This window comes from Eubalaena glacialis, chromosome 8 (assembly GCF_028564815.1).
Source record: "Eubalaena glacialis isolate mEubGla1 chromosome 8, mEubGla1.1.hap2.+ XY, whole genome shotgun sequence".
Taxonomy (NCBI): domain Eukaryota; kingdom Metazoa; phylum Chordata; class Mammalia; order Artiodactyla; family Balaenidae; genus Eubalaena; species Eubalaena glacialis.
The window spans coordinates 129,137,179-129,151,449 of NC_083723.1; the positions used below are offsets into that span (position 1 = coordinate 129,137,179).

At 42.1% G+C, this 14,271-nt stretch overlaps 1 protein-coding gene across 1 annotated transcript in view; it reads right to left on the bottom strand.

Moving 5' to 3' along the window:
• NCAPG2 (non-SMC condensin II complex subunit G2) overlaps positions 1–14,271 on the bottom strand; it is a 59,660-nt gene that overhangs the window by 8,930 nt on the left and 36,459 nt on the right. The window contains exons 19-26 of the mRNA XM_061199010.1: positions 14,072–14,245; positions 13,257–13,373; positions 13,031–13,171; positions 7,404–7,503; positions 4,143–4,330; positions 3,068–3,208; positions 1,537–1,640; positions 598–698 (exon numbers count right to left, since the gene is read on the bottom strand). Of these exons, the coding sequence (XP_061054993.1) occupies positions 598–698; positions 1,537–1,640; positions 3,068–3,208; positions 4,143–4,330; positions 7,404–7,503; positions 13,031–13,171; positions 13,257–13,373; positions 14,072–14,245 (1,066 nt within the window). The remainder of the gene's footprint in view (positions 1–597; positions 699–1,536; positions 1,641–3,067; positions 3,209–4,142; positions 4,331–7,403; positions 7,504–13,030; positions 13,172–13,256; positions 13,374–14,071; positions 14,246–14,271) is intronic.

The following is a 14,271-nucleotide window of genomic DNA, read 5'->3' on the forward strand; positions in this document are numbered from 1 at the left end:
TGTTTTGAGAGGAACACTCTATGAATAATATCTCAGAAAATAATTTCAACATTAGTAAAACTGGTCCAAAAATATAGAAACTTAACAGTAGTCCATCTGCAGTGACATTACCATATTTTACACTTAGGTAAGCATTTCATAGGTATCTCCAATTATTTTTCCAATACTATTTTCAACTGGCTGGGATACCCAGAATAGGCACAGTTAAAGCTAAGCAAAACACAGATACATTAAATATTAATACCAAAACACACCATCATTAGCAAAAATGAATTCAGATTTTTAAATGTACATGACAAAGGTAGCAAATGACAAATCAATAGAAATTCAGTCTAAGGCACAGAGAGGGAGACGTAATGGGTCCAGTGGGGAAAGTGGATAGCAGCTGCATTAAGAAGCTACCATTATTCAAGCTGGTACAGGGCAGCCACACAGCAGATGCCCAGGCAGACGGCACACGTGTAGCGCGTGGAGAGCTGGGGGCGAGTGCCGTGAGAGCCTAACTAGCAGGGCATTCACTCCCAAACATTCCACAACAGTTCTGTGTAAGATGCACCCAGCAATGTCCCAGACGATACCATAGAAAATTTAACCAACCTTTATTAATAACCAGGATAATGTGCGTAACAGCTGTGAGACACACGATGCCTTCAATATCCTCAGAAATAACACATGCCTTCAATTCATCTAAAAATGACCTGCAAAAAAGTAAAAAACAACTGAAATTACTCTATAGTATATCTTAATACTTTATAGAAAGACAAATATAGCCAAGATTCATCAACCACCATGAATTCTAGTTTTCAGGTAACATGGGAAGTTGACTAAGCTCTTCCCATACTCTTCGCTGTAAGCATGCCAAATCATACAGGTGAGACACTAAAATCAGAGGGCGCTGCTAGAAAGAGAACAGGGTTGTTCTGGTTAGTGAATAAAGCCACTCTGCATACTCGAAATGCCCACAAAAAAGATTTGATATGCTACTGAAAGATAATTCATAGCTGTTAAAAACAATGCTTTTTGAAGTTTTCAATGAACATATCTACTATTAAAATTCCACAGGTATCAGATATCTGCAAAACTCTCCCTTTTGTAGCCCACCAGTCCTGCATGTGCCACAAGAAACCCTAGAAGCAGGTCAGGTGACACACGGCATGGAGAAATGAGTAACAGATGTGTGCCGAATGAAAACCACATGGTATTTACCCAAGTCAAGTGTTTTGAAAGTGTCCATTGTAGGAAGTATTTCAGTGACATTAAAATTTTAAATGTTTCCCTCTAAATGAACTGTAGTTATGATAAAGCATAACCAGAGACTATTTGGATGAATATATCTTTCAGAAAGTTAGAATTTCTCTTTGTATAATGCGAATATTTTTAATCTCTGATAAAATGAGAGAAAATTGTATGGAAGGTTTTCTCTTAGGAAAAAAATGCACTTTTGAGAAATGGTGAGAGTAAAAGGAATAGAGCTAAAGTTACTGAGAGCTTACAGCCACGACAGGATTAAGAGAACAGCAAAGAAAAAGGGATTACCTGACTACATTCGGAGATTTTATTATTATTCCTATTAAACACCTTGAAAATGGTGGAAGGGCTGAAAGACCCTCTGGGGGAGTAAGCTCTTTGGTATCAGAAACCTAAACAAACAAAAAAAAAAAGTCAAGTCAGTAACATGAATTGAGACTGAGACTGCGCTAATCACTCATTTTACACTTCCCTGGGTTTTCTTCCAAACTTGAGAAAGGCTTTCCAGAAACTCAAAACAATGATTTTTATTAATTGCTGCTATGCCTACCATAATTATGATTAACCTATTACTATACACAGTGGCGTCAATCAACTGGAGAGAAGAAAAAAGACACGTCACTCAACAAGCCTTCTGTGGAACACCCTTTAATTCGATTACCTTCTGTAAACAACGTGTTTCTACACTAAGCAAACAACTCGTTACTCTTATTAGTCCAGATCAGGTTTTCTCAACTCAAACTTTTTCTATAAAGTAGTAAGATAGTAAATATTTAAAGAGTAAATATTTTCAGCTTTGTGGGCACAACAATCTCTGCCACAACTACTCAATTCTGCTGTTATAGCACAAAGCAGCCATAGAAAAAAGGTAAATAAATGGGCTTGGTCATGTTCCAATGTAAGTTTATTTACAAAAACGGACCGCGGGCCACGATGGCCCACAGGCCACTGGCGGCTTCGTCGTCAGCAGCTGTGTAGCTCACAGGCCCGAATAACTTCCAGTTCTTGGGCTGTGTGTAGTCCAGGAATGTCGCTCCTAAACCAAAATGACCTCCCTTCAAGCTTTCAGGAGGGCCTTAAATTCTATTAATGCCTCAGAATTTTGTCAACTTTTTTTATATTTGTGATTTTATAATACAAAATTTATACAAATTATGTTTGCATTTGTATATTTCAATGATATTTCCTATCAGATTTCAGCTTTTCATACTGAGAAAACGCTTCATTATTTAACTATCTTAAGGCATTCTTCCATGCCCTCACTCGCTACCACCAGGATTCCAAGCCGTGAAAGAGTGGTTTTTGTTGTGACCTGAATTACCAGCCTGATTATGTCAATCTTGAACCAAGTAGGCTAATCATATAAAATAGGCTACTGCTAGGAAAACGGCCAGTAGGGCTCATGTATATCCAGGCAGTCAGAGGTGTGAACTATTCCAGAAACACAGCCCAAGAGTAGTCGTTCATCCTGCTCGCCACTGACCAGGCCACTTCTGCCTGCCAGGAGGGGGGAATCTTAAGAAATGTATCAACTCGCTTAAACCTCTAAAATATGGCGAAAAGAAGTATTCACGATGCAAGGAGCAGCTTGGTTTTAATGAAGAACGACAACATCCTGAGCATGTTTTCCCCCATGGTCACGTGATTCTAAACACAAACCAGCCACGGAACTGTGAGGTGGAGCTGCTTGAAGCAGACCTCCCGCTATACCTGAGCTCTGAAAAAATACTTGGAAAAACATAAAAATGTGCTGCCAGCAGAAAACAGCCTCTTGAATAGTCAAAACAAGACACAGCAGTTTCAGGACAACACACTTCACCTTTCGGAGCCGGTGACTTATCTCGACCACAGACGCGGCAATCAGAGTGGAGAGCACGCCCCGGTGGACAGGCGTGTCCACGTGCCAGGACTGCACGGTGCTGATAAATTCATGAAGAGGAGTCTGAACAGAATAAAGGAGCTACGAAAAACACATCAGTCATTGTTAGCGCTTAAAAAACCACTTTCAGGAAGGAGGCCTCCTCCTGCTGCCCCCCGGGGGCCCGGGGCCCGTCCCATCTGCCCCCCCTCACTGCCGCGCCGTCCTCTCTGCAGCTGGTGGGCACCACGACCAGAGGCGACACACAGGGCTGAAGCCCGCCAGGAAGGACCTTTGTGACACTCTTTCCCCAGAGCAAAGAAAAATCCCCAAGAATAGGAGCATCAATAACGTTAATAAAGTTTTCGAAAGGAAAGATGAAGAAACATCACTGACATTAAGGGAAGACACCCACTATGAGGCCATGTGTTCTGAACGAAGCTGCACAGACAATGGTGAGAAAAGAAGAAAATTTTGGCACAAATTCCGTAAATAGATCACAGACACTTGAACCAACTCATCAAAAACAGGACTATTTCAAATTAATGCAAATATGAGCTAGGCTACAGAAAATATGGCCAATAACCTTCAATCACCTCTACCAGCTAAAACAGGATAAAATTGAAAGTTTCAATAGTTCATAAACATCCTCCCATTTAAGCATTTTTTAAATCTTTACTACTAACAGCTGGGCACTCACGAGCTACTGTATTCATTCTCTGCTTCTGCCCTGCTGGGCAGAGGAGCGCTCGGGCCCCTGGCCTACTGACCTGAACACGCCAACACCGTCCCCAGACCGGTGGCCCGAGGTGGGCCCCTGGCCTCCCTCGCCTCCTGCCCCAGAGCATGCCACCCCAGGGAGAGGGCTGGCAGCCCCAACTGCAGGTGGCACCTGGCAGCCACTTCCTGCCGGCGTGGCGCCGCTCCCCGCCCGACGGCCCCAGTGTGTGAACAGGCCTGGCTCCGCGCACCCTGGTCCACCAGGTGGGCGCTGCCCCATTAGTCCCTCTGTCCCGCCCTGGGGAGGCGCCAGTACCTGCAAGCCTTCTTCTGGTTGCTTCCTGAAGCTCCGCGCCATACATTCCAACATCTGCTGAAATACTTTCTGCACCAAATCAAACAGTGTTGAGACTTCTTTCTCTGAATCTGCTTTCTGCGTCAAGGAGCTTCTGGTTACCTCTTTCAGAATGCCAAGAAGTAATGAAACATAAAAGAATCCCTTCACTGGAAAGAAAGTTGAAAAAATCAGTTATTTAATCACACAATTTAGTTGAAATTATTACATTTTTCACTTAACACATGTATATTACGGTAACTTAAAAGAGAGTGTCACTGGCGAGCCAATACCAGGTCGGTCAGATGAATATAAAGCCTAACAGACATACACGCACGCGACTTGCTCCTTTTATTACATACAAAGCCGATGCCTTCAGTAACGATAACAGCCCACCTGGCTCAGGCACTAAGAAGCACTGCATGTGTGGACAGTGCGGTTCCCTGAACACCTGGGTGGAGGGTGTGTCTTACTTGCTCACACGATGGTGACATCGATGACAGGTCTGAGAGGAAAGACCCTAGAGCTTTCAAACTATGACCTAAGAATCTCCGAGGCCAACTCTGTTAAATCCCCAGCGCTGTGTAGTTTGTTGGTGTCTTTCTCTCCTTTCCTGTGTGGCAACGATTTGGTAAAATGTTTTCAGAGTGTGAACTCAATTCTACAATTCATCCTGAGGACCTTCAATTTTCTTTTTTGTTTCTACCCAGACTGGCCTGTAAGTTGCGCTGCAAACAGAGCCAGCGGCCGCGCCCTCCCATGCCCCTGCCCCACTCTGCACCCATGCTGCACCTCGCACTGCCCACCACTGACTAACCTTCAGGTCTGTATGCAGGGCTGCATCCCTGGTGGACTGGGCCGGAACCATGATTCTTCCTTATATACATTTAAAAGTATATACTATATAAACTATACATGTATATTTTTTAAAAACCTGTCACATAGAAAAGCACAGAAATAATGTTCCTCGTTAAAAGATTAGTATCTAGGGGACAAAGCGTTATGACCTCTCCTACCTTACATAGGAATCATGTGGCCCTAATAGGGAAGCTCCTTGATTTATGAAAGAGATAAATAGACATATAAGTTCTGCTTGAGACAGAAATAAGAAACTAACCCCGAATCCAAATTTATCTACTAAAGTAAGTAAAAGAAATGGTCATGTTCCAGTTGAGTTTGCCCCTCAAAAGGTGTACGGCACTACCAGAATCAACACAAAGTTTGGAGAGTCTTTGCAAACTTAACAGAAACTTTCAAGAAACAAATCTCTTTATCTAGAAGAAGGCAGAGAGATACATTCTCCACATATCAGTCATTTCAGTGAAGCAGGCAGTGAGGCAGCAGCTCAGCAGAGGCCAACACGCTGAGGATGACAGGGCTCTGAGGACAAGGGGGCCTGTCCCCTTGCATCCACCCTCAAGGTCCTGGTGCAGTGGGAGAACCTCACACTAACTAATGTCTTTACTACTGACAAAAATCTGAAATGTTGAAAGTTTTAATTGAAAGTTATTTCATTACATTCAAGCCATATGTGTGTTATAACCAAATATATATAGGTGGTGGTTAAGTAAACTATGAACTGAGCTGTTTACATCTGGGTTATGTGTGGGAACTCAGCTGTATTCAAGGACATCTCTTCCAGAATACGCACTTCAGCATGGAGAACACCACACTCAGATGTTAATAACATAAATGTGACTGAGTTTTAAATTTAAATGTTCTATTAGGACTCTTCCAAGTAGAGCAAGTCCAGAGAACAGACTCTGGGCGTACCTAGGTAAACTGCAAAGTATACTCTCATTTGTAACAGGACTACAAAGAATGAGCACACAGTTGATCCTCTGCTGGGAAATCCCGATTCTCAGAATGTATAAATACAAACATCATTTCAGCTTGCTCGAAGGTAAGGTCAGTAGCTTACTGGCTACACTGGAGATCTGAAATTCTTATTAGCTCCTTGGAAAATTTTATAAATACTAAAAATAGATTCAATCCTTAGGGGAAAATAATTCTTAAATGATAAACTGAGTTTAAAAATGCAAATCATTTTTAATGTTTCAATCATTAAGCTTAAGTTTAAAATGCTGTTTTCACAATAGAAAGTGAGAGTTATAAAGACTTAAACAAAGGAAAAAGTTAGATTTTAAAACAAAAAACATTTGTTCTATTTAATATTTAGTCTTTGTGGATATTGTAACCAAATAATGAAAAATCTTGCTTGTACAGATTAAGGACACGTACACTCGAGACAGCAGAGCAGAGTGACTGCCACCCCGGCTCCCATGCAGGCCAAGTGCCAATCTCAGGGGCAGAACCATGAAAGAAAGAAGCTGTGGGGTTTGTGGCCAAGACTTCCCTGGGGTCTGCACAACGATACTCAAGACTACAGCAAAAGACCCCAGAGAGCTAACTGCAAACTTAATGTTCAATTTGGTAAATGATAATATTTTCAATCTCTTTTAGCAAATATTTAGGCTTAAAGAAATTCAAATTATGCATTTCCAAGCTTCTAGGGATCTCAGGAAGAACCAACTGTAGCACTGGGGTGTTCTGTCCCGACTCGGCTGCCCCAGGTAGGTGGCGGGCAGGGGTCACAGCCCAGAGGTGCCCGTCTCAGCCAACCCAAGACCCGAGGCAGAGGAGGCATCCTGGGTCCACCCACACTCCCCCCGCCACAATGAGACGGGGCTGCAAGGATCTGGCCCAGCCCCCCTGGATGTGATGCTCCAGATAATCCCTAAGCCCAGCCCACCTGGAAGGAGGCCAACTTCTCACTCACTCACTGAACACATTTAACTTGTGCGGACGCCATGGTATTAGTTACCAGGGATCCTGTCCTTGGGGTGACAGCAACTTCCCAGTGGTCTCAGGGGGGTGGGGGGGGGGGGGACATTAAACAGCTCCTGACTTGCACGCAGACGATGACAGACACCAGACAGGAGCAGCAGACAGGCTGGGGCCGTGCTGGTGACCACACGGCAAAGCAGCCGCAATCACACAAACCACCGGAGGAGAATCCCAAGACCTTGCCAGAAACTCTATACTTGGTCACGTCCGAGGCCAGAAACACCTCTGAACTTCCTGGCTGCCTCAGCCTGTTAATTCCTCTTTTAGTGTAAGCTAGTTTGTGCTACACATCTGTCACTTAAAAATGAGAGTCCTGACCAGTGAAGTGAAGGAGGGAGAGAGGAGCTGGTTGTGATGGCTAGTTGCTCTAAACTAGTCCTTTAATAAACGAAGTACCTGTTTGCATGATTCCAAGGCTCCGCTGTAAAAGCTGTGTCTGAAACATACAGTCACCAAGGCCGACCACAATGACATCCTTGCACACAGTCAGGTAGGTCTGTAAGAGAGGTAGACATGATGATGTGATTTCCCAACAAAGGCCACAGAAAGGACAAGAGGGGACATCCAGCTGGTAAAGCTCCTAATACCTAAGGGTACCACTAGGGGTCTCATAAAGCAGATGTCTACAAAGATGTTTAAAAAGGAATTTCCATAAAGATACATTAATTCTCATTTCTCTTTCCATAAGAAACTAGAAACACATTTTATGTAATTCCACAAACATTACTGAACACATGTTACGTGCAATGTGTCAAATTACATTAAAATTATGCAGTTTACGCTTTGCAAAAAGATAAACTCTAAGACAGCCTCATCCACCAGAGGGCAGACAACAGAAGCAAGAAGAACTACAATCCTGCAGCCTGTGGAACAAAAACCACATTCACAGAAAGACAGACAAGTTGAAAAGGCAGAGTGCTATGTACCAGATGAAGGAACATGATAAAACCCCAGAAAACAACTAAATGAAATGGAGATAGGCAACCTTCCAGAAAAAGAATTCAGAATAATGACAGTGAAGATGATTCAGGACCTCGGAAAAAGAATGGAGGCAAAGATCGAGAAGATGCAAGAAATGTTTAACAAAGATCTAGAAGAATTAAAGAACAAACAAACAGAGATGAACAAAACAATAACTGAAATGAAAACTACACTAGAAGGAATCAATAGCAGAATAACTGAGGCAGAAGAACGGATAAGTGACCTGCAAGACAGAATGGTGGAATTCACTGTTGCAGAACAGAATAAAGAAAAAAGAATGAAAAGAAATGAAGACAGCCTAAGAGACCTCTGGGACAACATTAAACGCAACAACATTCGCATTATAGGGGTCCCAGAAGGAGAAGAGAGAGAGAAAGGACCTGAGAAAATATTTGAAGAGATTATAGTCAAAAACTTCCCTAACATGGGAAAGGAAATAGCCACCAAAGTCCAGGAAGCAGAGAGAATCCCATACAGGATAAACCCAAGGAGAAACACGCCAAGACACACAGTAATCAAATTAACAAAAATTAAAGACAAAGAAAACTTATTGAAAGCCCCAAGAGAAAAACGACAAATAACATACAAGGGAACTCCCATAAGGTTAACAGCTGATTTCTCAGCAGAAACTCTACAAGCCAGAAGAGAGTGGCAGGATATACTTAAAGTGATGAAAGGGAAGAACCTACAACCAAGGTTACTCTACCCAGCTAGGATCTCATGCAGATTCGATGGAGAAATCAAAAGCTTTACAGACAAGCAAAGCTAACAGAATTCAGCACCACCAAACCAGCTCACAACAAATGCTAAAGGAACTTCTCTAAGTGGGAAACACAAGAGAAGAAAAGGACCTACAAAAACAAACCCAAAACAATTAACAAAATGGTCATAGGAACATACATATTGATAATTACCTTAAACGTGAATGGATTAAATGCTCCAACCAAAAGACACAGGTTTGCTGAATGGATACAAAAACAAGACTCATATATATGCTGTCTACAAGAGACCCACCTCAGACCTAGGCACACATACAGACTGAAAGTGAGGGGAATGGAAAAAGATATTTCATGAAAATGGAAATCAAAAGAAAGCTGGAGTAGCAATACTCATATCAAATAGACTTTAAAATAAAGAATGTTACAGGAGACAAGGAAGGACACTACGTAATGATCAAGGGATCAATCCAAGAAGAAGATATAACAATTATAAATATATATGCACCCAACATAAGAGCACCTCAATACATAAGGCAACTGCTAACAGCTGTAAAAGAGGAAATCGACAGTAACACAATCATAGTGGGGGACTTTAACACCTCACTTACACCAATGGACAGATCATCCAAACAGAAAATTAATAAGGAAACACAAGCTTTAAATGACACAATAGACCAGATAGATTTAATTGATATTTATAGGACATTGCATCCAAAAACAGCAGATAACACTTTCTTCTCAAGTGGGCACGGAACATTCTCCAGGATAGATCACATCTTGGGTCACAAATCAAGCCTCAGTAAATTTAAGAAAATTGAAATCATATCAAGCATCTTTTCTGACCCCAACGCTATGAGATTAGAAATCAATTACAGGGAAAAAAACGTAAAAAACACAGACACATGGAGGCTAAACAATACGTTACTAAATAACCAAGAGATCACTGAAGAAATCAAAGAGGAAATCAAAAAATACCTAGAGACAAATGACAATGAAAACATGACGATCCAAAACCTATGGGATGCGGCAAAAGCAGTTCTAAGAGGGAAGTGTATAGCTACACAAGCCTACCTCAAGAAACAAGAAAAATCTCAAATAAACAATCTAGCCTTACACCTAAAGGAACTAGAGAAAGAAGAACAAACAAAACCCAAAGTTAGGAGAAGGAAAGAAATCATAAAGATCAGACCAGAAATAAATGAAATAGAAACAAAGAAAACAAAGCAAAGATCAATAAAACTAAAACCTGGTTCTTTGAGAAGATAAACAAAATTGATAAACCATTAGCCAGACTCATCAAGAAAAAGAGGGAGAGGACTCAAATCAATAAAATTAGAAATGAAAAAGGCGAAGTTACAACAGACACCACAGAAATACAAAGCATCCTGACAGACTACTACAAGCAACTCTATGCCAACAAAATTGACAACCTGGAAGAAATGGACAAATTCTTAGAAAGGTATAACCTTCCAAGACTGAACCAGGGAGAAACAGAAAATATGAACAGACCAATCACAAGTAATGAAATGGAAACTGTGATGAAAAATCTTCCAACAAACAAAAGTCCAGGACCAGATGGCTTCACAGGTGAATTCTATCAAACATTTAGAGAAGAGCTAACACCCATCCTTCTCAAACTGTTACAAAAAATTGCAGAGGAAGGAACACTCCCAAACTCATTCTATGAGGCCACCATCACCCTGATACCAAAACCAGACAAAGATGTCACAAAGAAAGAAAACTACAGGCCAATATCACTGATGAATATAGATGGAAAAATCCTCAACAAAATACTAGCAAACAGAATCCAACAACACATTAAAAGGATCATACATCATGATCAAGTGGATTTATCCCAGGGATGCAAGGATTCTTCAATATATGCAAATCAATCAATGTAATGCACCATATTAACAAATTGAAGAATAAAAACCATATGATCATCTCAATAGATGCAGAAAAAGCTTTTGACAAAATTCAACACCCATTTATGACAAAAACTCTCCAGAAAGTGGGCATAGAGGGAACCTACCTCAACATAATAAAGGCCATATATGAGAAACCCACAGCAAACATCATTCTCAATGGTGAAAAAGTGAAACCATTTCCTCTAAGATCAGGAACAAGACAAGGATGTCCACTCTCACCACTATTATTCAACATAGTTTTGGAAGTCCTAACCACGGCAATCAGAAGAAAAAGAAATAAAAGGAATACAAATTGGAAAAGAAGAAGTAAAACTGTCACTGTTTGCAGATAACATGATACTATACATAGAGAATCCCAAAGATGCTACCAGAAAACTACTACAGCTAATCAATGAATTTGGTAAAGTTGCAGGATACAAAATTAATGCACAGAAATCTCTTGCATTCCTATACACTAATGATGAAAAATCTGAAAGAGAAACTAAGGAAACACTCCCATTTACCATTGCAAAAAAAGAATAAAATACCTAGGAATAAATCTACCAAGGGAGACAAAAGACCTGTATGCAGAAAACTGTAAGACACTGATGAAAGAAATTAAAGATGATACCAACAGATGGAGATATATACCATGTTCTTGGATTGGAAGAATCAATATTGTGAAAATGGCTATACTACCCAAAGCAATCTACAGATTCAATGCAATCCCTATCAAATTCCCAATGGCATTTTTTACAGAACTAGAACAAAAAATCTTAAAATTTGTATAGAGACACAAAAGACCCCGAAGAGCCAAAGCAGTCTTGAGGGAAAAAAAAGGAGCTGGAGGAATCAGATTCCCTGACGTCAGACTGTACTACGAAGCTACAGTCATCAAGACAATATGGTACTGGCACAAAAACAGAAATATAGATCAATGGAACAGGATAGAAAGCCCAGAGATAAACCCACACACCTATGGTCAACTAATCTATGACAAAGGAGGCAAGGATATACAATGGAGAAAAGACAGTTTCTTCAATAAGTGGTGCTGGGAAAACTGGAGAGCTACATGTAAAAGAATGAAATTAGAACACTCCCTAACACCATACACAAAAATAAAACACAAAATGGATTCGAGACCTAAACGTAAGACCGGGCACTATAAAACTCTTAGCGGAAAACATAGGAAGAACACTCTATGACATAAATCACAGCAAGATATTTTTTGATCCACCTCCTAGAGTAATGGAAATAAAAACAAAAATAAACAAATGGGACCTAATGAAACTTAAAAGCTTTTGCACAGCAAAGGAAACCATAAACAAGATGAAAAGACAACCCTCAGAATGGGAGAAAATATTTGCAAATGAATCATCGGACAAAGGATTAATCTCCAAAATATATAAACAGCTCATGCAGCTCAATATTAAAAAAACAAACAACCCAATTAAAAAATGGGCAGAAGACCTAAATAGACATTTCTCCAAAGAAGACATACAGATGGCCAAGAAGCACATGAAAAGCTGCTCAAAATCACTAATTATTAGAGAAATGCAAATCAAAACTACAATGACGTATCACCTCACACCAGTTAGAATGGTCATCATCAGAAAATCTACAAACAACAAATGCTGGAGAGGGTGTGGAGAAAAGGGAACCCCCTTGCTCTGTTGGTGAGAATGTAAGTTGATACAGCCAGTATGGAGAACAGTATGGAGGTTCCTTAAAAAACTAAAAACAGAACTACCATATGATCCAGCAATCCCACTACTGGGCATATACCCAGAGAAAACCATAATTCAGAAAGACACATGCACCCCAATGTTCACTGCAGCACTGTTTACAAGAGCCAGGTCATGGAAGCAACCTAAATGCCCATCGACAGACGAATAGATAAAGAAGATGTGGTACATATATACAATGGAATATTACTCAGCCATAAAAAGGAATGAAATTGGGTCATGTGTAGAGATGTGGATGGATCTAGAGACTGTCATACAGAGTGAAGCAAGTCAGAAAGAGAAAAACAAATGTCGTATATTAACACGTACATGTGGAACCTAGAAACATGGTACAGCTGAACCGGTTTGCAGGGCAGAAATTGAGACACAGATGAAGAGAACAAACGTATGGACACCAAGGGGGGAAAGCGGCGGGGGGGTGGTGGTGGGATGAATTGGGAGATTGGGATTGACATGTGTACACTGATGTGTATAAAATGGATGACTACTAAGAAACAAATAAATAAATAAACATACGGAAAAAAAAAGATAAACTCTAGATATTCAGATGCCACTGTAAGTATTTAAGAAGAGCAGCACTACTGACTAAAGTTACAGCTTTAAATTAGAAAATAAAACCTGGAAGCACATCACAGTTTGGAGAAGGGTTTCTGTGTCTTAAGACTTCTAACCTGGATAATCTGTTGATAAACGACCCTGTGAAGCGTCAGATATTCTTCTTCTTGATCTTGGATAAAAGATAAAACTTTGCTTTCTAACCAAAACCCAGTGTCTTCCAAAGTGGACAGGTAAACTTTGCCTTCTGAGCAGGACTGTCCAACAACAACAGAAGACAGGTTAGTCACAGAGCCGCTGGGCCGATACGCCCCGTGTTCTGACCCAAGCTCGCGGACGCACCTTGTGCTGAAGATGGATACTCAACCGGCAATGGAGGCTGAAGGCTCGCAGGACAGCGCCTTCGCTCAGGTGGTGAGGGCTCCCACCTGGCGACTGCAAAATCGATTCCAGATCCACCTGTGAAACAGGACATCTGCAGGCCAGGTTCCGGCTCAGCAGGCAGCGCATGAGGTGAGGACACAGCTGTGCCGGGAGAGGGCTGCCAGAGCAGCAGGGCGAGTGTCCTCCCTCCTCCAAGCCTCCCGTAAAGGGACAGGAAGACAACTTTTCATAGGTGCTGCTCAAGGAGCCCTCAGGATCAAGCTCGTCCAGCCCTTGCCCCCTGCAGCCCCTGCTCCCCCCTCCATCCCGCCGACATCCGACGCCTGGTGCTGATAGGTGGGAGCCTCTGGCAGCAGTGGCAGTGACAGGCTGCTTCCGAGGGCTGGCCTGGAGGAGACGGCTGAAGAGCCAGGACGGGGACAGGAGATGGGAAATTCACAGGACTCGCTCTCCAAAGGGCCCTAGAAAAGCCTGCCCGGGACTCAGGGGGCTGGAATTCCCTCATCGATGAGCAGGGCCAAAGCAAGGGGACCTGGGGTGGCGGGCAGTCTTCCTGCCGTCGGGCCTGTTCCGACAGACCGGCTCACCCTCAGAGTTGGACTCAACAGGACACTGGGCTCTGAACACGACTTGCGAGAAAGACCAGGGCCTGGAAGTGTTCACCCAGTCCCATCCCGCCCCCAGGTGAAAATTTTACACTATAAACGTGGAAAACTTAGACCTTACCCTATCACTCAACTTCCACGGCATCTGCATCTGTTCTACAAAGTTACCTTGGATGTTTCAAGGGCTTTCACAAGACGGTTCAGTTTCTTCTGGGGCGCGGAAAGCAGGCACTCGCGATTCTTCGGGTGGGTCAGCAAGTACTCAACGTAGACCAGCGCCAGCCCGGGTTTGACTGGGCGCGGGTCCTGGACCCGCACTTTCCGCTTAGACGCAGAGTTACCCTGAAAGCGCAGAGAGAGAGAGGCGC